We start from the raw sequence: 24,547 nt of genomic DNA, 5'->3' as shown, positions 1-24,547 counted from the left end.
TGTGTTTTGAAAGCACACCGTTTCTCAGGGGATTGTTTGAGCTTTAATTTCATCTGCAGCGCAGGTTGGATCGTAGCAGCCATAATCATTCTCCCATCCAGGAGGTCACACAGAGGTAAGCCTCTCATCTGCCACTGCAGCTCAGCATTTAGTTTCTACTGTTGCTCAATAGCGCCATCTGCTGGGTCGACATGTTCACACAAGCTCAGTGCTCGGCAACATAGTGACAGTTCATTTGAAAAAAAAACAACTAAACCTCAATATATGAAGCTTCAACTGAAATGGATTTAATGTTGTAAAGATTTATTTGAAACAGCATCACATTTCAAACAATGGTTGAACATTTCAACTTGAATGCAACACGACCTTCAAGGTCCCACTACAAAGTCAGAAGAGCAAAGCAAACATTTTCCCTAAATGCAAAAAACAAAACAAAAAACGAGTAAAAGATCTCGACCAGATGTGCTCGAAGCCTCCACCTGGCACAGGAAGAATGTTAAGGCTTAAAGGAGCAGAAGTACAGTATTTACAAAACGCAAGATTAAAAAGCCCACTACTGTACAAACCTTTGCTACATTTACATTCTCACACAGTTTGATTTCCAGACAAAAATAAATACATATCTGATCTATGACAGCTTTTTTTCTTCTTTTTTTTTTTTCTTTCTTCATGTCTGAATCCTATTAAAATAATTTTGTGATCATAAAAATCTCATACAGAATATATACACATATTGGATGCAGGTGTGCTTCTTTACAACACACGCATGCCGCTTTGCATTCTCTCACAATTGGACCTATTTTCACTCCGACCCTCACGTTTGGTCTTTTCGTCACATGCTCGTCCGTCCCCTCATTTGAACTTGTTGACCGGGTTGCCGATGAGCTCGGGGCACTGCTCCTCCCCCTTGGCGATCTTGTCGCACTTCCCGAACAGGTCGTAGTTGATCTTGTCGGTGACGACGCTGTCCTGCTTGTACTGCGGATGCGTCGCCACAAACTCCCTCATCCACTTGGCCATGGTCATCAGTTCGCCTGTTTTGCACAAACATGAACTTATTGTCAGAAATATTTATTTATATTAAAAAAAAAAAGAGAAAGGAATGGGCTTCACACTGTCTGTCTATATGACGTTTTACTGCAGGTTCACCTGAGGCACGTTTCTTGATGAGCTTCAGATAATTCAATATGGTGCATCTGGTGTCCACATCTACCTCCATGTTCTCCAGGTAGCAGTTCAGGATCGGAATCAGGCCTTGGAACACTCCCTCCTGGTGGGAGACGAATTAAAACAGGAGGAGGAAAAAAAACAAAACACACCAGTAAACATTAGAATTCTTTTAAAAAGACAAAGAGCGACAGCGAGTGGGTACGAGTGAGAGACGGTGAGCTGAGACACTCAAGACACGTCTGTTAATAACTGGCATTTATTTGACTACATTGAATGTTGGGGAATATTTCAAATGTCTGTATTACAAGATACAACTTTTAAATAATTACTAAACTGATATATTAGGATAACCAAATATCAGACTTCCCAGCTTGAATCACGAGGATTAAATTAAACACTTCCACCGCGTCATCATGCAACTGTGTTTTTATTTTTCTCAACAAAAGAACCAACAAAGTGGTTTTGCAACACAGGATCCCATCATTTCCATTCCCTGCCGTCCAGTCAAGCCTGAGGGAGGGTCACTGCTGGCAGACAGCTCAGCAGCGCCCACTAGTGTTGGGCAGCTGCATGACAGCTAAGCAACATATTTACAAGAATAGAAAATGAACCAACAAATAATTTTCTGATGTGAACAAGTGATGGGTTTTGGTGTTTAATCGTGAAATCGATAAAAGAAGTGGGAAAATGTCTTTGGAGCTGCCAGTCCAGTCCAAAGGTCATCATGTGATGCAGCGCTCACCTTTCCATTGATGATGGTGTCGATGCTCATCAGCATGTACTCCTCGTTGGCTCCGTCCGTCTCCAGGCCGTTCTGAGCCGCGGCGGTGCCGTCGAGGACCGGGTTGCAGCCTGTCGGCGGGCAGCAAAGAAAACCTCCGTTTCCCCAAAGTGTTCGTCACGTGGCTCGAGTTGGACTTCCTGTTGGGACTCACCTTTGTAGATGTCCTTACGGAAATAAAACATGCCCTCCTGCACAGCGTTTCTCTTCTGGGCTGCCTTCATGTTTTCATCAACCTGAAGAGAGACACCACAGTTTCAGAGCACTAATCTTCCACTTCAGAGGCTTTAGGGAGCGTTTGTGTTGCCGAGTCGACCTTGGACAGCGGGATGACAAAGTCCAGTTTGTACGACAGGATCACTCTGGTGAGCAGGACGACAAAGACAACATACGCCGCGTTTTCAAAGTCCGTCAGCTGCACCTGAAAGACAGAAGCAAAGCGTAACTCACAAAATGATACAATGGAATCGTTTCATCATATTTAACCCTTAAGCAGGACAGCACAAGTGGACAATAGAGACAGAGTAGAAGTCCTAAAAGCGGGCGGTTACCTCCATTGGGCGAAACTCAACTCTCCAGCCGATGTCGGAGTTCGGTGGCGGTGGTTTGAACCTCATCGTCTGCCAGTTGGTCGACTGGAGGTTCTGCAGAACATTTCAACAAACAGCGTCATTGTGGCATTCGGCCGTGTTTAAGTCTTGATGTCCAAACTGCACGAGGGCCGGGAGGAAGACCCACCTCAAAGTGGTCCGACTCGTTTTCGTCGTCCAAGTGGATTTTCTCCTCAAAGACGGAGAGCGGGTCTCGGATGAAGAGGTGAGCTATGTGTTGGGCCAGAAGCTTGTCGATTCCTTTTCGAGCAAAAAAATGCATCATTCATTAATTCTGCAGCCCCGACAAGTTTGAATCTGCGATTCTGCCGAGGGCGGACATCACCGTCATAACGTACCTGCCCCGAGCAGCTGCTTGTAGATCTCCTCGTCTATCGTCAAATCTATGTCGTTGTACTTTTCGCTGCAGGAGGATAAGTAGCTGTCGATCGAGTCGTACCTCGACTTGAAGATCCGGAATTTGTTGTTTTTCAGAGGCTGCGGGGGAAACGTCAATGTCACATATTGTACTCAATATATATATATACACTGTATATATATATATATATATATATATATATATATATATATACTGTATATATATAAAAAAAAAAAAACAACAACAGGGGAAACCACAGACAATTATTGCACCAGCAGTTTAGTCAAAATATAAGTTCAATTCACTGATATCTGGGAAACTTGCATCTTAAAACTCCCGGAATTCCTGATCTTTAGAGCTACAACCCTGTAGAGTCAATGGACACATCTCCACTGTATGAATCACTAAATCGGCACCTGAATAACAAAAACATCCCAACAATGTGGGGGGGAAAGAAAAGCGTATTTAAAACAAGTCAGTATCTGCTGACATCCAGTATTGCCTCATGCCGCCCTGTGCTCCACCTGCTCACCTTCAGCCCGCGCTCCTCCTGCGTCCGGTCATCCACCGAGGCAGAAATAACTCCCCAGCGACAATCGATATCCGACACGAAGCCTCTGTAGAAGGGTGAGGCTGCACTCAGCGCCATCTGCAAATGGGCGAGAGGAGCATTTCAGTGTATCCATGGAAATGTGGGCGACAACAAATCAATTAAACAATCAATAACTTTCATTAAAAAAGGAACCAGGAGAAAAAGAAATGCAACCTTGAGCTGCACTTTAATATACTTACATAAAGTTTAACTACGGACTTGGTCTCAGTTGAGAGGCGTAAATCATCAACAAAGCAACGAACATTCAAGTGTCCAGAAGCACTTTGAAAATCTACATGTGACGCCTAAAACCAACCTTGTTATGAAAAAGGAAAATTATATTACCCAACTGACGTGAAAAAGTGAACCGAACAACAAGCTATACAACACTCCTGCTGAGAAAGAGGTCACTTAAACAATAACAAACGACAGGAGCCACGTGTTTTCTCCGTCTACTCACCACAATAGGGCAGAATGTCGCCAGTTGGTCATAAAGATACCTTGCCTCATCAATGCTGCATGCCTGGAATGTCACCTACGAGAGCATCATAAAAGAGGCTGAAGTACATTTATACATCACCTATTAGGATTGCAGAGTTGCGCACACACACACACGAATATTGAGATAGTCCTCGCTCCAGCTTCGAACAACAAAAACAAGACTGCGATGCACCAGTGCTCAGTGCGGACAGGCGGTACCTGGAGGCAGCAGTTCCCCATCCCGAAGCCCATGGAGTCCATGTAAATGTGGTCCGGCAGGGCGGCTCTCGCGCCTTCCCCGTCATCCTCGGGAAACTCCTCCACGAATGGCGACGGAGTGCGCTTGTCTTTGAAGACTGAAAACGAGAGCGGAACAATAGTCACACTTCCATGAGATCGAAGAGGGGAAATGAGCTCGTGGTGAAACACTCAACTGCAGCCACCAAGTGCCGCACACAAGCAAAACTCCCACGTTTAAATCGGCTTTCTACCATTTTGTTTTTGCCAATCTCTCTGAAACCTTTACATTAGTTAATGGATAAGAAAGCATTCATTTTCATGACAAATACTTGGGGAAATTATGTCATAATTTACAGTGTTTATGATGTTTAGCAACTGAAATTGTGAAAATTGAGGAAAATACCACGTCCTACAAAACTGTCATGAAATTGTAATCAAGCCTTACGTCGAAAGAACTTCCTCACTTTATTATGTCCTTTCTCCCACATATACTATAATTATGTAAGAGTCACACGGTCTTGTAGTGTATCCTGCTATACAGACTAAGGCCTCGCTATAAGAAAGAGCTATAGAAGATGGATGGACTTTGTGAATACTTTTGTCAGCGGCCGAGTTTTTCCACACCGTACGACTAATACTTTGTGGTGATGTTTCAACTCATGGTTTATGCACGATGCTTGCAAGCAGCACGTGTAACGTTGTCTGGGGGGTGGGGGGTGCGGTGGGGGTGGGGGGTGTCAGTTAAACTTTGATGAGTTCAACTCACTTGGCACATTTATAACGACTTTTTCTCCTCTTCTGTGACGTATGTTTCTGGTAAGGGTGCTGAAAACACAAAAATGCACGCACGTCAGGGAATGCGTCATGTCAACAAAATTTTGGCTCATCTTACGACTTTCTAACAAAGAAACGGACGCAAACTGCCGTCGAGGATCAAGCCTACCTGAATCTGGGGTGCTGGTTGATGGCTTCATCGGGGAAAAACAGTGACTTCGACACTCCTTTTTCAACGGGAGTCGGCCGGTGCTCCGGTTGGGTGAAACCTGGACAACCTAATCTGAACAAGGAAGGGAAATATACCCAGTTATTATGATGGTGCCACTGACAATTACAAAAGCAATTAAAAGAAAAGAGAAAAACCCAAAATCAATTGAATCATGTCTACTGGACTTGGAAGACATTTTGACTCTCAATTACACGTTGCTTTGAGTTTCCTCCCACCTGGATGAATGAGGACATGCAGAGACATCAATCGAAATATTTCACCAGTTTTAAAAATGTGATAATTGTAGCCTTCCCTCAAATGTAGAAACAGGACAAAACTTCCGCTATATCTGATGACGTGAGCCAAGACGATAAAGAACAAAACAGCAAAAGGTTTGAAATATGTCACTTTATGTGTAATAAATCAAAAACACACGGAAGATCACGGAGCTAAATGAAGGGAAGAGCTAGACATTTTGGGCTGAGTGCTTCTCAGCAGGTATGGAAGTATTACTACTGTAGGTCATGTCTGCAAAATGAGTGTGTATGATGAAAGAAAGCCAGGATTTTGTGAATTCATATCTACTATAACTGGAGGGATATGGAGACATTTATACATGAACTGTGTGACATTATATAGAGAAATCTTGTGATTTACATGTCTGAAAAAGAATCAAATTTCCTCACGTTAACTGATATTTCATGTGCACCTGTACTACTGGATATGTCAGATTCTTTACGAAAACAGTGTAACCAAAGTACCTTGGGAATGAGGTAATGGTACACAGGGTTTCATTCTGGTTGAGCACAGCTGACGCCTCTCGCCGCCTCTTCCCCATGTTGCCCTCCACAGTGTTGAACTCGGACATGGTGCCTCCGTACGGCTGTCCCGGAGTCCCCTCGATCATGTAGCTGCCGTACTCTGGCCTCCAGAGTGTGGGGTGGCTGCAGGAGTAGAAAACTGTGGTCAAAACATTGCGCATCGCCGACCTTTTAATCTTTCTGATTAAATGACCCGACCGCGGAGAAACGTAGGCGAGCAGTACCACTGGTGGGCGCAAAACCTAACGCAACGCGCTTGTGCTTCAGAGCGTGCTCTTTGGCGTGTGCGGCAGAGGGGCAGTAATGAGGAATGCATGGGATCTGCGATTGTCACGGCCGCTGGTATTTCCCCTGGGTGAACTTGGCTCCACAGATTCAGGCCGACGTCATGGGCAGCGGGCAAGCATAACACTCAGGGGCTTGTACAAACACATTCACACCGCCTGCAGAGAATTCCTCTCCTTTGAAGAAGATTGGCGGCAGTTTGCGCACGCAGAGGAAATACCAGGAGGGGAACCTCGGACACAACCCCCACCCCCACCCCCCCGCGAAGCCTTTTACAGTCAGGAAACCGATTGTGACGAGGCTTTTCATTGTGTTCACTGAAAACCCTTCAAGTCAACCGGGGGCCGTCCACACGAGAACGCCGGTTCATGTAAACGCACCGTGTTTGGCCGATCATCCACACGAGGCGAACACGGGTCTCGAGTGGGGAGAAAAAGGCAAAAACTTTTAAAATACTTATGTACGTTGCTGTAATGGCAACTTCTTGTGTTCACAGTAGAGCGGCAAGCAATACTGAAACCGTCCCAGTCATTCCAACGACTTTAAAGTTGAAATATGAGACGTGCCCTTTGAAACCTTGAGAGCTTGTCAAATGTGAACAGACAAAGCCCGAGGATGAAGAACTGAACCACGCCTGGATAAGACATCCTGTCCTCAATACTTTTACTTTGCGTAATTGCTGTACCTGTACATTTACTTTTAGGATAATCTGACTCACACCAATATTTGGAATCATCCAAACCAGAAGACGTTAGTCAAGACAAAAGCCGACAATGCTGTGGGATCAAACTGGCATTCACCTTTAGTTTGGAAAACAGGTTGGACATCTAAGCTTCATGAGACAACTTCAATGCATCTATTGTGTTAACGTGCATGAAATGGTTTCAACCATCACACATGAATGCAGGATTTCAACAACAACTTCTCACGATTCAAACTTGTGAGATGACAGGAGATACGGTTTAATCGCACGACAAAGATACATACGCACACACGCTGAATGTCTACATGGTTTGGGGGCAAATGCATAGAGAGAGAGAGAGAGAGAGAAACAAGACGATACAGGCGAGTCTGACTTTGACTTAATCTGAAAACAAGCAGTGAATTGACCTAAAGTATAGAACACTTTTTCACTATATTAGCAGTCGTGCAGTGTTTTCCATCTTCAGCCACGTTCAAACACACAACAATGGTGAAGGCTGCGTCGGAAGGCGCTAGACTTCCACATACATAAAGTTGATTTTCACCAAATTGTTTTGTCCAAATATATTTAACAATCTTTGATCACAGTAAACATGGGTGGTCAGTCAGTAGGTCTGGTCACACATTCTCAGTCAATGTTTTTTTTCTTTACTGAAGTCATCAAACGGATGAATAAACATGGAATTATGTAGTAAGTGAAAAAGTGTGAAATAAGTCAAAACACGTTTTTTTACGTTAGATTCTTCAAAGCAGCCACCCTTGGTTCTCTTTACAGTCGTGTTTCGTGACTTCTCAATGAGGTTGGGACCATCAGTTGTGTTGTGCAGGAATCGGGTCGGTACACAGCTGACAGCTCTATTTATTAACTGCTAGAATTCATATTGTGACAAGAACCAATAAGCTAAGTAAACAGAGAGAACAGTCCATCATTACTTTAATAACTGATGTACTGACGGTCTGGAAAATTGCAAAAGCTTTGAATGCGACCTCAAGTGCCGGCCGCAGAAACAATCAAACGCGACGACGAGACTGGCTCACATGGGGACCGTCCCAGGAAAGGAAGACGAAGAGTCACCTCTGCTGCTGAGGATCAGTTCATCCGAGTCGCCAATCTCAAGTTAACAGAACCTAAGATAAGAGCCACACAGAGTTCTAGTAGCAGACCCTCCACAGCCAACTGTTCAGAGGAGGCCGCACGAATCAGGCCCTTATGGTCAAATAGCTGTGAAGCATGGAGGAAGAGGTGTGACGGTGCGTTGCTGCTTGACCCTGTTGGGAATTTATTACAAATTGAAGTCACAGTGAACTAGCATGGCGACCACGGAATCTTGCAGCGACATGCCATTCCATCTCGTTTGACCATCATTTAGTTTTAAGAAGGAGAGTGATGGAGTGCTGCACCAGATGACGTGGCCTCCACAGTCACCCGACCTAATCCCAGTCCAGATGGTTTGGGATGAGATGGACTGGAGTGACGGCAAAAGGGCCAACAACTGCCCAGCATCGTTGGGGAACGCCTTCCAGACTGCTGGGAAACTATTTCAGGTGACGAAGCTCATGTTCATGAAGGTCATCGAGAGAAGGCCGCGTGCAAAGCAGTAATCAAAGCAAAAGGCAACTATTTTGAAAAAATCTAAAACATCTTTTGAGCCATTTCACATTTGGTTTCTTACATAATTCCAGGCGTGTTCATTTGATTGTTTTGATCAGTGACTATTTACAATTCAAATCGTCATGGAAATAAAGAAAACACTTTGAATGAGACGGTGTGTCCAAACGGTTGACCGACAGCGTCGACGTCAGTAAGCACGTAGAACAGAGAAATATGAAAGAACTTGCATTTGTTTCCAAACAGAAACTTGACACTAAAAGCTAAATTCAGAGCAGCGACAAGAGTTTTACTGTTTTGTCCCCCCTTGATATCAGTTCCAGTACAGTATTATAACACTGAACCGTGTAATTCTTACTTAAACATTGCACCTGGCTATGCGACGTACCGAGTAACGTGAACTCTGTGACAACTGGTGAAATGTAAAACCAGTCGAAAGGTCATTGTGGTTTATGTAGTAACAATGTTTTCTTTGATTAAATGAGATTTTAAACCAAGCAGCGACGTGCAGCCACAAATCCCACTCAACCAATAAAAAGTTAAATGTCAGATCAAACACCTGTGTGCGTTTTTTTTTTAAATAACCAAGTACAAAAACTGTGCCTATGTGGTCAAAGTTGGTTTGAGTTCTACACAGACTTACTGTGAATTTCACTTGTAATTCTTATTACACCATTGGGCAGCAGAATATTAGTGGAATATCTGCAGGCTACCATCCAAAATAAAAGCAGGCGCGGATGTTTTTGCCTGAGCTGTTGTGTTTAGTCGACCAAATTAAATATTAGTGAATGGAACTGACGACAAATCTTTAAAAAAAAAAAAAAATTGGTCAATTATAAAACATAGTGAATTTTGGACACGTCTCCCTTTTGGCTGAACGTTGGGGCATGAGCAGTACTTACTTGGGGTTAATATTTTCACCCTGTTCTTGGAGAGTCTCCAACACATCTCTGCCATTCAGGACAAGCCGAACCTTCTCATCTTTGTCATCTAGTTCCACCAACATGTACTCCACCTAAAAGCCACAAAAAAAAAAAAAACAGCATATTGTCAAAATATATCATCTTTGACCTTGCAAAGTAAAAAAGTTGTAAACAAGGCGGCACAAAGTTACGGTTTGTTCACTTCAGTTCCAATTCATCAGTTAGGTTTTCTTGACTTTGACTCTGCTATGCTGTAATCCTCTGTCTGAAAGCAGGATTAATCTATAACAACAGCATTCCACATGGTTTGTAATCACAACATTTTGTCCAAGCTGTAGGACACAGAAGCAGAACGGAGCTGCACCAAAAAAAAAAAAAAAAAGAAAAACCCTAAAGAAAACGAGGGTGAGAGTAGGACAGAAAACTGCTTTGGATATTTCAATCTTTAATGTAGTATGTATTTAGAGAGGGTTGATTCAACAAGGAGTGCCTTCCTGAAGTAGCCGGGGAGGTTTTGGCCTCATTAGGTGATATTTAAAAACCAAACGAAAGGTTAAATGTGAAGTGAAGCTGCAGGACAACATTTAGAGACAAAGTGAGCTTCTGGGGGGGGGGGGGGGGGGGGGGGTTATGTTCTTGTAAAAGCCTTTGACTTTTACCACAACACGTGGAGTACACAATCAAAACTGTGAGTTCATGGGTTTTTTTTCTTTTCTTTTTTTAAATAGCAAAGTATTTCAGTATGTATCGTTGTATTTCGAGACAATGAAGACAGGTGGTCGTCTCACCTCGTCGCCCCACTTCAGCACGTCCCTCTGCCGGTCCTTCACCTTGTTGTAGATGTTGAGGAACTGGATGATGCCGTGCTTTCGGATGTGGTCGGCATGCTTCCTGGTTTCCTCCCAGTTCAGCGGGGAGCCCTGTGACAGCAAGCCCATGGCACAGACACGCTGGAGGTGGGCAGAGAGCAGACGGCCGCCGGTGTCTCTCCGGGTTCAAACTGCAACGCTGGGCGTTAGCGAGCTAGCTACTTAGTCCCCAACCCCCGCAGGAAGCCAGCATCAAGTCCCCGGTCCGGTCCGGGCGGAGTCTTCACCGAGCTGACAGCGAGGGTCTACCGGCAGGACTGGAGTGGCTCTCGGTGCGGATCGAAGCGGCGTGTCCTGTCGGTGATCTTAGCTAGGCAACCGCCGCAGACAGGCCCCGGCTCATCACTTGCTAACGTGTGATTAGCTCGGTTCAGGACGGCCGTCAGTCGGTAACGCGGCTCCCCTCCCGAGTAGCAGCGGAGTGGCGGCTCACAGGCGCGGGCTGAGGCGGTGTGTGTGTGTGTGCGGCTCTGTGATGGAATGACAGAGGTGAAGCCTGGAGGAGTCCTTATTGCCAGCCGGTCTGCCGCTTCACACACTGTGGGGCTGTGTTGTACATATGAACGCCCTCCTGGCAGCGGCTCCACACACGTGACCTCCTCGGGCGGAGCGGCCTGACATCACGATGACTCGGCGTTCTTTGGCCCCGCCCACTGAGCTGGCAATCATGGAAGCCACGCCCCCAATTGAGCTGCCTATCAGGGAGAAGCAAAACATCCTACTTTTCTGTGTATTGACCTAAATACCAAAAAACCCTACAAAATAAAGAACGATAATACACAAAACTAATTTTGGCCTGAACAATACAATAGTATATGATGGAACTTATTACCTTTTCCAAAGAAAGTTGGGCGATCAACGAGTTGGCCAAGAAGGTGATCTTTTTGTCACAGTGCATTTATCTATTTATTGGTTTGTATCTATGTATTACCAACTCAGTCTACTCACCCAGATTGCATTCACATGCACATAGGTTCGCCATCTTCACATTTCATGTGTGAAACGTGACATAGGCTTCTCGGCCAACTTCGGGCCAGGCGACAGAATAAATGTAAAAAGTCTTTCTTTGTCAAGCCTTGTGTAAGGGAGGGTTTAGGTTCTCTGGGATAAAAGCTCTTTTTTTTCAGTCAACTTACTGGTGACGTTCTTTCTTGCATGACTTCAGCATGGTGCTACAAACATCCTTTGATTCGTGGACAGAGACGACCATAATAAAATGTGACTTTCAGACATGATAGAACCTGGGCCAAACTTTCTACATGACTGCTCTGCTCAAAACACATGTTGATTTGAGTTTGAAAATGTTTTATCAGTTTTTATTGATGTACTTTCCACTTCTTCTCAACTGTGACCTGCTAAAAACTATCCAACAAAGCAGTCAAGGAATCTACTGTTCATAGATTATTAATAATTTCTGTTTAATTTTCAGCACAGTAAGTACCACAGTGTTACAGTCTAGATGTAACTATATTATTATTTCCACCTCTGTGGTTTATGAGTCATGTCTCAGATAGAGAGAAAAGTATGAACTTATCTTGAGCAATTTCAGCATCATAAAAAGTAAAACTTGATCGTAAGAGTGACACAGCAGTTGGATATTGAGTTTTGCATATGCACAAATGAATAAAACAGAGGATGGGTCAATGAACTTCCCTCATGGCTCAAATGTGATGTAAGCCGCACCCCGCTGACTGGCTTCATTCACACTCCTCCCTGTCAAACAGACATCTGCACAGTCATGCAGTGGCTATCTGTGAAGAGAATATCACCAAGGTCATTGTGGAATTGCTTGTTTCTAAAATATGAAAACTGCTTAACTGCACTTTTCAAAACAGGACCACTTTGTAACAGTTGCTATAGGAACAACCAAAGAAACCTGACTTAATAATAACTTGATTTATTGGAAAATACATTAAGTTTGGCAGTTCAAACCAGAAATGCATATGGGGATGGTCTTGTATGTGAAGTATGGATTTATATCTTTAATTTGACATTTGTTCATCATTTTTACAGCAATTTTGCAAATGTTGTAATGACTTTGGTTTCTTTTTCAGTTAAATTCTACTTTTATTTGTTGTATATCTTGAATATTGTTCTGTTTTACATAACACTTAAAAAGAGGAAGAACTTGACAATTATCTCCTATATTATTAGTATAGATCCTGATATCCTTAGAATATGTTTGTGTACTGTGAGTCTAATGGTTAGGAACAATTGTGAATCTCCTTTAAAGTACCTATGTGGCTCATGTTACATGCCACAATACCTGTTTCCATGGTCTCAAAGTGGTTCAATTCATCCTCGCAGAGCTGAAATCCTCGGGGATTCACATTTTGTTTGACAACCAATTAGAGGACAAACTAAAATCTGCACGTTGCTGCAGGATAAAAAAACGTGTGGACTCACAACAACCTACTCATGCGTGTTCTATGCACCCCCCCTCAAACAATATGTAAAACGCTTCATAACTCAGATGTGGAGTAAAACACAGGAAGTCAAAGCTTTATACGTTGTGATTGAAAGGAACGTCTGCAATGTGGCTGGTTCACAAACACTACAGTGAACAGCATAAAAACAGTATCTGAATGTTGATGAATTGAACATTCTTATTTTCCATTTTTTTATTATCAAAGAGAGAAGGTAAACACTCTGGATACATTGTTATTTACAAGGGTCTAAAGCAATTGGTTGCTTTTACCGTAGTAGATATGTCCGTGTTAAAGAATGCTGTTGTCTGATGGGCTGGTTTTCAGTCTGTTTTTCATACTTTTGTACATTAATGATTCATTTTGTGGCATGCAGTGCTCTCAAGTAACTGCTCTAGTTTCCTGAGCTGATCTGACTTTATCCTTGTGTCCTGTTCCCTGCTCTCGTATCCTTGATTGTGTCCTGTGTTTTCTTTCTGTGTGTGTGTGTGTGTGTGTGTGTGTGTGTGTGTGTGTGTGTGTGTGTGTGTGTGTGTGTGTGTGTGTGTGTGTGTGTGTGTGTGTGTGTGTGTGTATGTCACTCATGTCTGATGTGAGTCCGTCTCTCTATGTCACATGTCTCTGTACCGTGTAGTTTGTGTTCCAGCCTGTTGTGTCAGTAACTTTTGACTTCCTGTTTTTGGCTCATCCTTGTCTGTTCTTTTTTGCCACGCTGACTGCTAACAGGTGTACTGAACTCTGATCGGTCCTCGTATAAACTGTCCACGCCTCCATCGGCTTCTGATTCGTGTGCTTGGCTCCTCTGTCCACCATGCCTCCATGCCTGTCATATACAGGTACATACAACTGTTTGACAAATTTCTACCAAAGTTCACAAGAGCTTTGAATAAAGGACCACAGCTCAAAGTAGCTTACACTTCATCTCTTTAATTTATAAACCAACAAAAAAAAATGGAAAGACATGAGCAGTCAGGGAAATTCAGAGAATTGACTTCCAGGAAAGCTCAGGCTCTGAACGTCACTCCTGAGTTATAGTTTTCTTTTTACAAAATAGTTTACTTTCACATCTACACCCATTCAACCTCATCCTTTCAGCATTTTCCACCAAGAATCTGTTCCCTCTACACTGATGGTATTTACGGCGAATGTGCACCATCAAGCACCAGACTGCCGACTGCTGCCCCCGAGACACGTGCAGACAAACTGCAGTCTGAGTGTGTGATGTGTTTAAGCACTAATCATTGTCACCTACTCCTGGTAGGCGAAGCCAACACTTACTCCAGCTCCAGTTTCTTATTATTCTGTTCAAGTATCTGAGAATCACAGTAACTATAGTCACCATCAACAGACTGGTCAGACAAACCATGAGCATTAGTATTACCATGGGAAAAAAACACGGATGTGGTAGATGCTTTTCATCAGCAATTAAGCGTTATTACGTTCCTATTTTTGTTTTTCTATTCTTTACCATATTCTCCAATCCAATATAACATACATGCTGTACAACAAATGATTTCATGATGCCAGCTGAATTGGCCCCAGGCAAAACTTTGTCAATTCCCTTTTTTTTTTTTTTTAAATGGTTTGTCTTCGTGATTAACATTGCTTTCAATTCATGATGCCAAATATACCAATTATCAAAAAAATCCTTTATTTCACAGTTTAGAATATGAATGAAATTGTTTTTGAATGTATAACAACAATGTGTTCCCAATTAGGTTTTTTTTTGTCAATCTTTTCCCACATAAAGGAAAGCTGATGACTATTTAGTAAGAGTCAAGCACCAGAATTATACAACAGACGAGCTGGAAACCTTTGGATATGTAATCTACATCACTGTTATGATCTAAATCCCTATATACTGACTGGTGCAGAAGAAACTGAACTGGCTCTGGATTCTCGTGTTTTCCGCGTGGGTATGGTGACGACACAGCATGAAATGCCGACTGTAGCTTCTGGCAGTTCGTCGTCCTCAGTCCATTCATTGAGGTCGGGGTTGTAAACCTGAATGCATTTCTTGTACTTCTTCTCGCCCTCGTTCCATCCTCCAAGGAGATAGACCTTGTTGTTCGAAATGGAAATACCGGCCGTGCTCACTCCGGTGTGAAGAGGCGTGCAGTAGCTCCACTGGCCATTGTGAGGGTTGTAAGATTCGACAACAAGGACATCTACCCTCTCCCCGCGACCTCCCAGCTGGCTCCCCCCGATAACATAAGCTCGGTCTCCCACTGTGGCGGCGCAGTGCCAGCCTCTGGGCGTGCTCAGGCTGCTCTTGTCCTGCCAGGTGTCAGTGGAGGGGTCGTAGGAGCACACAGCCCTGGAGTAGGCATTATTGATGTAGCCTCCAGATACAAGGATCTTGCCATCGATAACAGAGCTGGCATGGCAGCAGCGGGGCACCTCCATGGGAGCTTTCATCTGCCACTGGTTAGAAGAGGGCACGTAGCACTCCACGGAGGCCTGAACACCGTCAGCATTTCGCCCTCCAATGGCAAACAAGAGGCCATTAAAGGTATTGAGGCTGAAGTGGGTACGCCGCTGGATCATGTTGTTCAGGTGAATCCAAGTGTTGAAGCGGGGGTCATACCTGGATAAGATGAGAGAGATTCAGTTATTATGTCATTCTAAAACAACTACTGACACCACTTTTGAATTTGAATCAGTTTGTACCTGCAGAAGTTGCTCACAGCATGTTTGGCCTGGTTTCTTGCGTCGTTCTGGTCCTCACCTCCTGCCACGTACAAGAAGCCATCCAGTACTGCCACGCACTGATTGAAGCTCTTTGCTGGCATCTCTGTCAGCTTATTCCAAACATTGTCTGCATCTCTGTAGAGAACGTCTTTGCTGAGAGATTTTTCTGTCAAGGCAGGACGTCCACCCACAGTGAGGATCACCTTGAGGCCGCCACGTACCTTTGTTCTGCGTGACTGGAGGATGTTCTGTTGATATGGCAGCAGATGGTAATTCATTGCATCAACAAGGAGACGGTGGCACTCAGAGTCTTGCATCATCCTTGGCACACTCTGGACATGGTTCACCAGGTCTTGGGCGGAGATAGTACCAAAACGGATGTGAGTTAGGAGGTCTGCCGCATACTTTAACCTTTTCTCGTCGAAGTCCAACCATTTCATGGCAATCTGGAAGGCTGTGATCTCAGACGGGAGCTGCAGGGAATCATCTGAGAGGAATTCACTGATCTGCTCATAGGTGAGCTTCAAGAACTGCTCCATCTCGGAAAATTCAATGAAGTTCTCCCGCATGAACTTCTGAGCCGCCTCCTTGGTTTCTTTGAGATCGTAGGCATCAGCAATATTTGCCACATACATACAGTTCTCAACGCTGAGCTCCTGCATGAGGAAATCACTGCACATCTTCACTAAGGTGCCGATCTGCAGCAGCATGGCTGCAGCAATAGTGCTGCCAATGCTGTAGAGTGAAAGCGTGAGCTTTCCTGAGTATGCATAGGTAATCGCAGTGGCAAGACCGACTGGCGAGAGGTCGTTCAGGTCAATCTTTTGGAGGGTCGGATCCTTCTTCAAGATCTCTCTGATGTATTCACTGCAGGAGGCCATGACAACCTTGTGGACATCAAACGACTTGGATTTTGTGGCAACCGTGAGATCACAGAGGAAGCTTTCATGCCTCATGTTGCTCAAGCCCTCCAGGAGGTTTGGGGCATACACTGAATCTGTAACTTCAGTTGAAATGCAGCTGAACCCATTTCCTCCTTCTAGCAAAGTGTTTAAACCATTAATCTTGCTGATGGGGCTGTTCTCAACCATTATGGTCATGTCATTGATGTCCGCTTTGCTCTTCTTGGTTGTCTTGTTCTTTTTGGGTGCCATGGCTGTTGCAGCAGGACCAGGCCCAGACCTTCTGAAAATATATACACACAAAGCACAGTTTAGGCTTCACCAAACAACATCCATTACAAATTGATAATGACACCCAGATTTACATGCACTAGCAGTTCACCAAACATAATGTTTTTTTTCCTTTTTTAAATTTAACCTTTATTTCACCAGCAAAAAATCTTGTTGAGATTAAAAATCTCTTCTTCAAGAGTGTCCTGGCCAAGACAGGCAGCAGTACATGAAGGTTTCAGACAAAACAGGTACACATAAAATATGTAAAAAAAAAAGTCAATACATTCAAAAACTATTAAAAAAACCCTTTGAATTAATTTGTGACAGATACTGTATGGATTTGTGCTAATAAACAATTAGGATGGATGAATACAACATGTCAATGTATCAGTTACTCAGCTTAAAAATACTTGATAATGTCAAAAATCAGCACAGCATTTGCTCGCTGAAGCTTTTTTTATATTCCAAGGTTGGTGAAATATATTTAGACACAGTTTTCCATTCAAACTCTTAATAAACACGTGCAACCGGGTGATGCTGAAGTTTGTGAGTGCATCAACATGCCCCTCTTTGCATCTGTCACAATTTATCAGCCGTATGTCCAGGAATAGCCACACTGGACGGCTCCCCCATGACGTTCCTTTTATAGACTTTGAGACATGAGCAGCAGGCCTCATGTCCTCTATCTGTTTAAGTTCACATTAGGGCAAATTTTTCTTCCTTTTTAAACAATTATTTTATAAATTACTTGAAGATTGTCTTAGATAGGTCTGAAATTAACACCAAATACACAATTTAAAGGTTTATTGTCATAACAGCCACTCAAAGTTTAACCGTAACAGTTACACTACTACTAGACAACTTCCAGCTCATCATATACACATGTATGACTGGAAATCAGTTCAACAGCAGCTTCACCCAATTTATTTATCCTCTGATGTCCAACTCAGGGAGAAAATGTAAACTTTTCCAAAATGATTCAGCAAATGCTGAAACGCAAACGGATTCAAGTAGTCTTTTGGTTGTTAACATAAACATGAATCGTGGGAAAGATCAACTTACCAATCAAATAAAGCTGAGGCTGGTGAAGAAGGAACTTGTGCCTCCAGTTACTGGAGCAGGAGAGAGAGACCAGTCGTCACCTCTGCCGAAAGAGGCAGGCACTTAACTCCTCCTCTATGGGTGCTAGTGCCAATCAAGTGCATATTGAGCAATACATGTGCCAAAAGGCAGGGGCCATACATCCCCTGACATGCAGCTTCCAGGAAGTTCATTTTAACATATTGTGGGCGACTTGAGTTGCATCAATGTTTGGGCCAGATAATAAATTTGACTTGGCCTTCCATGGGTCAGAGAAATAATTATCAGTTGGGTGTTAAATGGATTTACACAAAGTCAAAGGTTCAATGCAATGTAAATATGGATTTAGTGACAACGCAACAAAACACTGAATTTGGATCTGAGGACACTGAGGTGTCATCAGAGGTATTGTATTGTATTGTATTTAATCCATGCTTATGAAGTGTAAAGGTGTTAAATAAAGAACTGCATCTGTGTTCTTTTTTTGAAACGGGGAAGATACGCAGCATATATGATGAAGCATCAACACATAGGTAAGGTATTGAGAGGAGTATGACTACAAGTAGTCAAAAGACATATTTCACTGGTAGAGAGAGGTCCTAATTATTTAAAACACCTAAAACAAGGTAAAAATAAATACTTATAATTATCAAAAGTGGGATGTTTTAGGTGATGCAAGCGCAGACCAGGAGCAGAGGTGTGGATGAAATCACAGGTCACATCCCGTGCTGTATTTGTTGACATGGACACTCCTGAATGATCTATGCAGAGGACAAAGGTCTATAAAGATGTTAATCACAGAGAAAAATATAAAAAAATGTGAAGAAACATTTTATGATTTGTATACTGTAGTTTGAGAGAGGGTGTTATTGAAAACTTGTGGAGCAGAAAAAAAGATAGTGCCCATTGCGGGCGAGTCTGCTGGACGTTTGGTTTTGATTCACTTTTTAAATTTTTTTATTTTTTTCCCACTAATCCGGGATTGGAAACGCTTATTTTCTTACCATACATCTTAATTGTCGTGGTTATTGGTGGTTTCTAAAACCCCGTGGAGCTTTCTTTAACACTGCCTCCGCCCATTATTAACAGTGTGCTTAGCGAGCGCGCGGCCAGGTGTGTGGAGGCAGACGCACGTGAATCATCGTGATGGCCGCGAGCGGAGACGTGGTGAAGAAAGTCATGCTGTTCAAACTTCAGCTCTCAGACGCAGCAGAGCCTGCTACGGTAGACGCGCCGTGTACTTATCTAATTTTGATTAAGTGATCAGAATAGACAAACTGTGAAAAAAAGAAACCGTCTTGATGGGTCAAATAGAAATCCACAACCACCTGCTGTTACAAGAGACTAAAACAAACAAAAAAACCCATTTTATTATCTCCTCTCGAGTCTTTGATTATGGGCAAAAAAAAAAGAAAAAAAAAAAGGATCAGGTTGTCGTTTCAGTCTCAGGGCTGTGAAACACTTTGCTGTGTTGGTCAGCCTGTTAAAATGGGAGGCGCTTTGCGTCTAAAATTGGCACCTCGTCCAGTTGTTCAACTTATGGTTGCTGTCCATCATCAACCAAAGGTGGTGGGAAACTCGGTTGGCTGTAACGTAGGTTTACATACTTATTTAGTCATATTTATGCATTTCCATTAATTTCAAACTGAATAATTGGTACAAACAGGGGCTTGAACTGTACTAATTTAGCTGTAAAGACAATCTTTGCAGCTTAACAGCATGTCCATTTATAGGACACAGTAAAAGGAGTAGCCTAAGTGGGTGTGTGTGACGCCCATACATAGCTCCTGCTTTAAATGCGCAATCAGCAACTGTGGCGATCCAAAACCAAGGCTGCCATATTTGGAAACTCCAGGTTTTCCCTCACATTCTAAAGTGTTAAATTGTGTTTAAGCACATTCAAACACACTTCGTAATCTAAGCCGTTATAATGTGGATAATTTATCCCCCCCCCCCCCCCCCCTTTTTTTTTCAGGTTCTACAAATCTTACAGAAGCTGAAGAAGTTGGATATCACCTTAGACATTCTTGTTGTGAGTCTTTACTGCAAAGAATGGATTTGGTGTTAAGTTTCATGTTTAGTTTTTTTTTTTTTTACTGCACTAAGTGGTGTTTGAATGAAAATTAGGAAACTGGAATCGGCAAAGCAGTTAATTCCTGGCGCAGACATAAAGAGGCTGGAAAAATTGCCAAGTCGCTGGTCACAGGTTGGAAGAAACTGATGTCGAAGGAATCCACAAGGTGAGGTGCATCGAATTTTAATGGGTCAAGTAGTAATACATTATATAATCTTTCCCGATTTACACCTTGCATTGTTTCTTGTTCCAGCCATGTAGAGGATGGGGAGTTGTCAGGTAGTGTCCCTGTGAAAGAGAAACTGGATGGTGAAAGATCTCCTGGAAATGGAGGTGTGGAGGTGAATGACATTACCGATAGTTTAACATCTAATGGCAAGAATCAAGATTCTTCAGACGAGAGCAGGAAAATGGATTCGGACAAAGCACAGCGTCGAGAGCGTAAAAGAAAAAAGAGCGAGAACAAAAATGCTGAAAAACCCCAACAAGGACATGAGAGAACTTCTCAGGACGTATTGGCAAAGAAAAATGAAATCCAGGCATGCAAAATGGAGAACTCTACTTTGTTCAAGAAGAAGAAATGTAGCCAGAGTGACAGAAAATCAGGGGAGGGTGAGACCTTGAATACAAACGAAGAATTAGAAGACCCTTTAAAGTCCAAATGTGATTCCAGAGAGAAGCTGAAAGCCATGTCTGAAAGTCAAAGATCAGAAAGGGAGTCAAAGTCGACTAAAGAATCATCACAGAAAGAGAAAGAACCTTTTCCTTTAAAGTTCAGTGACAAACCACCCAAAAAATCCAAAGGGACCAAAGATGTCGGATCATCGGGAACATCAATGAGCTTGGAAACCCCGAAACGTAACAGAGAAAAAGCAGGTGCTGAGAAACACGGCACTCTGAAATACAGAGCAGCGTCTGGCGACAAAGAGCACCCGGAACATAAAAAGCCCAAAAAGAATCCCCCGGGAAGTGAACGTGAGCAAAAGGGACCTGCCATGTCTTTTGAATCGTTCTTAAACTATGACGAGAATGTTTTCAAGATGAAAAAACCCGTCGGGAAGAAACCAAGCAAGAAAGTCAAAAGGGTCGTGAAAGAGGAAAAGGTGAAAGACCCTGGAAACGACGACGCCAAGTCTCCTGCGAGTTCACCGCAACAGGTATACTTAACATTTTAAATATTTAAGGTTTAATTTTGACGGTGCAGGCTATGTGCAGTTAATGCCATACTTTTCAGAAGTTCCGGTCGAGTATAATGCACTTGAAGGACGTTCCTCTACCTGCTGCTCTGCCTGAATGTGAAAATCCATCCAGTGTGGAGTACTTCGAAAGGAAAGGTACAATATTTCTAACAAATACTAGAGTTTCATCTTCATTAGTGTTTATAAATTTCTATCTTTTTCCTCAACTTTGAAGTTGAGAAGGAGTCCGACATGTGTGACATCTCTGAGGACTCCGGCGTCTTCACTGGTCAACGGCTCTACAAGAAGATGCAGGTGTACTCTGGCGCCAAGACCGCGTTCCTGCCCGCCATGATGAGCTTGTACCAGCAGTGTATCCGCACGCTGCAGAACAATATCAACTGTGAGTACGTTCCCGGGCATCAGACCTGAGGTCTTGCATGTGTTTTGAGTTATATTTAGGTTTCAGGGTCTCTTCTCAGTGCTCCATGAAACTGGTGGAGTCCCGTTTGAAATCCTCGAGCCGGTGCTGGAGAGGTGCACCCCGGAGCAGCTGCTGCACGTCGAAGAATGCAACCCAGTAAGAGTGTGACCCAAAATGAGACGCGGCGTCCGCGCTGCAGCCTGCTGCCTCTTTTATTGTGTAAACCTGTCCAGGCCTGGGTTGGCTTGTTACTTGTTCTTCTGGGATGAGGGAGATATTTATTCTCACTTTTCTTAAATAGAACATGAGCACTCTGTGATGTAGTACAATCGCCTTCTCCTATAAATTTATGTTCATATGAAAGGACACCAACTGGTTGGCTGACTAGAGTGGCCTCACTTCTGATAGAACTTGCATTTTAATGGCAACCTTACTGATTTATTTGGCCTGTTTAATTGAGCTCTACCCTGCCAAATAACTGATTTAACAAAAACTAATACCGGTATTAATATAAATCCGACTGAAATGAGAACTGGTTTACACTCTCGCAAGGATCATTGCCTTTCCTTACAAATGATACATTTTTCTGCAGCTTTGTACGTCATCTCAAGCACAGTAAAGCTCCTTTTACCTTCTTTTGTAAACGGTAGAGATAATTTTAAATTTGAGTAATGTCTGCTTTATGTCGCATATTCTGAATGCAGACTCTTCCACATAAACTTAAAATAACCTGGCAATTTTCAGTGGAAGCAAAGGGTTGTTATTGAAGCGATTGCGGATCAGTTTCGTACTGCTGCATTTGTTGAGCCGTTTCCGTCTGGCCGTGCTGTTTTTGTATTTCAGTCGAGCAATATTCAACCCGAACCCTTCTGCAGGCTGCAGCGATACTGTGCTGTTTGTTCTCTGCATAAACTTTGGTTGTTTGCATATTTGCCCTGCCGTCTCCCTCTGGCCTATTTCAATGGCGAGGCGATCCTCGTATCAACAATGTGCTTTGTTTTGTAAATTGTATGACTCCAGACGGCGGCTTTTCGGTTCCAGCCGTCGCATCTTGTATACACTAATATTTAGCTGAGTGACTTGCCCTTCAACCCAGCTGCTAACCTTGACGTGCCGGAAGGTGCCAAATCACGGGAAGCCTTTTTTTTTTTTTTTTAAATGGTGACAAAGAGCAGGTTGGCCGACCGTCGCCTCCGAATGTGTGCCAATTTCTATACTTTGTAGGCGTAGTGAATCCAAGTGTTGCGCAGCGATGAGAAAAGTATGACGAGGTTTGTTTGACGATATCTTTTCTCTCTATAGAGCTACATTGGAATGAGCGACCACTTGTGGGGAAGACACTGTCAGAGGGACTTTAAAGACTCCAAACTTCAAGAGTACGAGTCGTGGAAAGAGATGTACGTCCGGCGGTTTGAGGAGAGGGAAATGAAACTGAAAAGACTGACAAAAACCATCGTCTCGGCACAATCGAGGAAACCTCAAGGTGAGCATGGTTCACCAAGCACAACTGTTCTTCGGGGAAGTACAAGCGTCGTGTTTATTATGTTATGAAATGTAGAATAGTGGCACATTTATTTGTGCAATAAAATAACTTTTTTTAAATACCTAATCTTTCTCAAACTGATATACTGTAATACATTTCAGATTACTTACACAATCATTAAAATATTTCTATTTATATTGCCATATGTCATGAAAATACAAAATGGATATATATTTTTTATATAACATTGTTTTACTTAACTTATCTACTGATTCACTTTTCCAAGTTTCATTTGTCTTTATACAAACTTGGGGGGGGCACCGTTAAAATTTAACAATGCCTTTTTAAAAAGGTTCTTTATCTTATAGCAAAAAGTGTTTAGTCCATGTGATGCTCTACACTATAACGCCGTTTTCTTTAGGTCGTCAGTTGAAGATGGCTTTTATTAACACGGTTGCCAAGCCACCCAGAGACGTGCGAATTCAGCAGGAACTTCATGGAACTGCTGCTCAGCAGCCTCATCAGCTCAGGTGCTTTTCTGCCGCTTAGACACACAAGTTTCAACTTTTTTTTTTTTTTTATTGGCTCATATAGAATTTTTTTTGGTTTATAAATCTGCCTATGGCTGTCTGTGTCATGAAGACAATTGTAAACGAACCAGAGCGTACGGGAACAAATCCGGGGCACTAATGTGCCTTTATCAGCTAAACTATGAACTCCTGGCCGTGTTTGTCCCTGTTTTGTTCCACATCAAGGCATGTAACCACAAGGTGAGTAAAAGACTACTTGGTGATACTAGTGAGTGGAAGTCGCTGTGGAATTGGAGCAATGTGTTCGATCAAGTTTTATTTTTCTGGCTTAAGATGGCCCAGAGTCCCTCTGTTGTTTACTGTAACAACGTGAAATGCTTTGTTCTCCTGTTGTGTGCAACGTCTGCATGATTCATCACTTATTTTGTTGTTTGTGTTGTAGATGTTTCTATTGATCATTTCCTCTGTGTATAGTATCAAAGCCCAGGACAACCGATCAAGGCTGAATTGTAATGAGCCCAGCAGCAGCGGCGGTAGCGGCGGTAGTGGCGGCAGCGGCGGCGGCAGCTCGGGGGGAAACGGTTCACAAGACCCTCGGAAAAAAACCAGTGAGCTGATAATTGTAGATGAAATGTTAAGTTGAATTGTTTGTTGCTTTTAACACCTGCCAAACTGCCCACTTATAGCATTATTGACTGGCCTTCAGGTTGAACACATTTGATAGTGTAAAGTAATAACATCCTTTTTTCATTTGATCTGCTTTGATTCGACTAAAAAAAAGGTTTTACGTTTCTCCTTTTCACAGGAGTGGCTCCAATGATGGCAAAGTCCTTAAAGGCTTTCAAGAAACAGCTGCAACGCAGATAACCGCTCGACTACAATGTTGGCAGTCGGTGACTCTGTGAAACGCTTATCATTCATTACCTTTGGACACTATTGGGCCTACGTTACCATTACATACTTTGTTGTTTGTCCGTCCATACAGGCAATAAGGCAATAGTCATGTTTCCTTTCTATCACTTGTCATCATGATTAAATGGACAATGAAGTCAGCAAATTC

General features: G+C 43.0%; 3 protein-coding genes across 3 annotated transcripts; 1 reads left to right on the top strand and 2 right to left on the bottom strand.

Annotated features, from left to right (window-relative positions):
- Positions 1-612: 612 nt before the first annotated feature.
- On the bottom strand, positions 613-11,002 carry gclc (glutamate-cysteine ligase, catalytic subunit). The gene is made up of 16 exons (XM_080481406.1): positions 10,346-11,002; positions 9,537-9,649; positions 5,979-6,161; positions 5,176-5,289; positions 4,999-5,057; positions 4,212-4,348; positions 3,973-4,047; positions 3,453-3,569; positions 2,901-3,039; positions 2,690-2,802; positions 2,503-2,595; positions 2,268-2,372; positions 2,106-2,187; positions 1,913-2,022; positions 1,150-1,270; positions 613-1,034 (listed from the first exon to the last, which is right to left on the bottom strand). The coding sequence occupies exons 1-16, from the start codon at positions 10,493-10,495 to the stop codon at positions 853-855; spliced, it is 1,893 nt and encodes a 630-aa protein (XP_080337532.1). The 5' UTR covers positions 10,496-11,002; the 3' UTR covers positions 613-852.
- A 2,757-nt stretch (positions 11,003-13,759) lies between these two features.
- On the bottom strand, positions 13,760-17,876 carry klhl31 (kelch-like family member 31). Its single transcript, XM_080481304.1, has 3 exons — positions 17,781-17,876; positions 15,523-16,728; positions 13,760-15,439 (listed from the first exon to the last, which is right to left on the bottom strand). The coding sequence occupies exons 2-3, from the start codon at positions 16,695-16,697 to the stop codon at positions 14,707-14,709; spliced, it is 1,908 nt and encodes a 635-aa protein (XP_080337430.1). The 5' UTR covers positions 16,698-16,728; positions 17,781-17,876; the 3' UTR covers positions 13,760-14,706.
- Positions 17,877-18,909: 1,033 nt separating this feature from the next.
- On the top strand, positions 18,910-24,547 carry eloal (elongin A, like). Its single transcript, XM_080482274.1, has 11 exons — positions 18,910-19,022; positions 19,774-19,830; positions 19,926-20,038; positions 20,126-21,029; positions 21,107-21,206; positions 21,286-21,453; positions 21,533-21,630; positions 22,777-22,957; positions 23,379-23,487; positions 23,962-24,095; positions 24,293-24,547. The coding sequence occupies exons 1-11, from the start codon at positions 18,945-18,947 to the stop codon at positions 24,352-24,354; spliced, it is 2,004 nt and encodes a 667-aa protein (XP_080338400.1). The 5' UTR covers positions 18,910-18,944; the 3' UTR covers positions 24,355-24,547.

The sequence above is a fragment of the Lipophrys pholis genome, assembly GCF_963383615.2.
Source record: "Lipophrys pholis genome assembly, chromosome: 15".
In the NCBI taxonomy this organism is placed as follows: Eukaryota; Metazoa; Chordata; class Actinopteri; order Blenniiformes; family Blenniidae; genus Lipophrys; species Lipophrys pholis.
The sequence above is the reverse complement of the archived record's forward strand: the minus strand, read 5'-3'. Positions and strand labels throughout refer to the sequence as shown.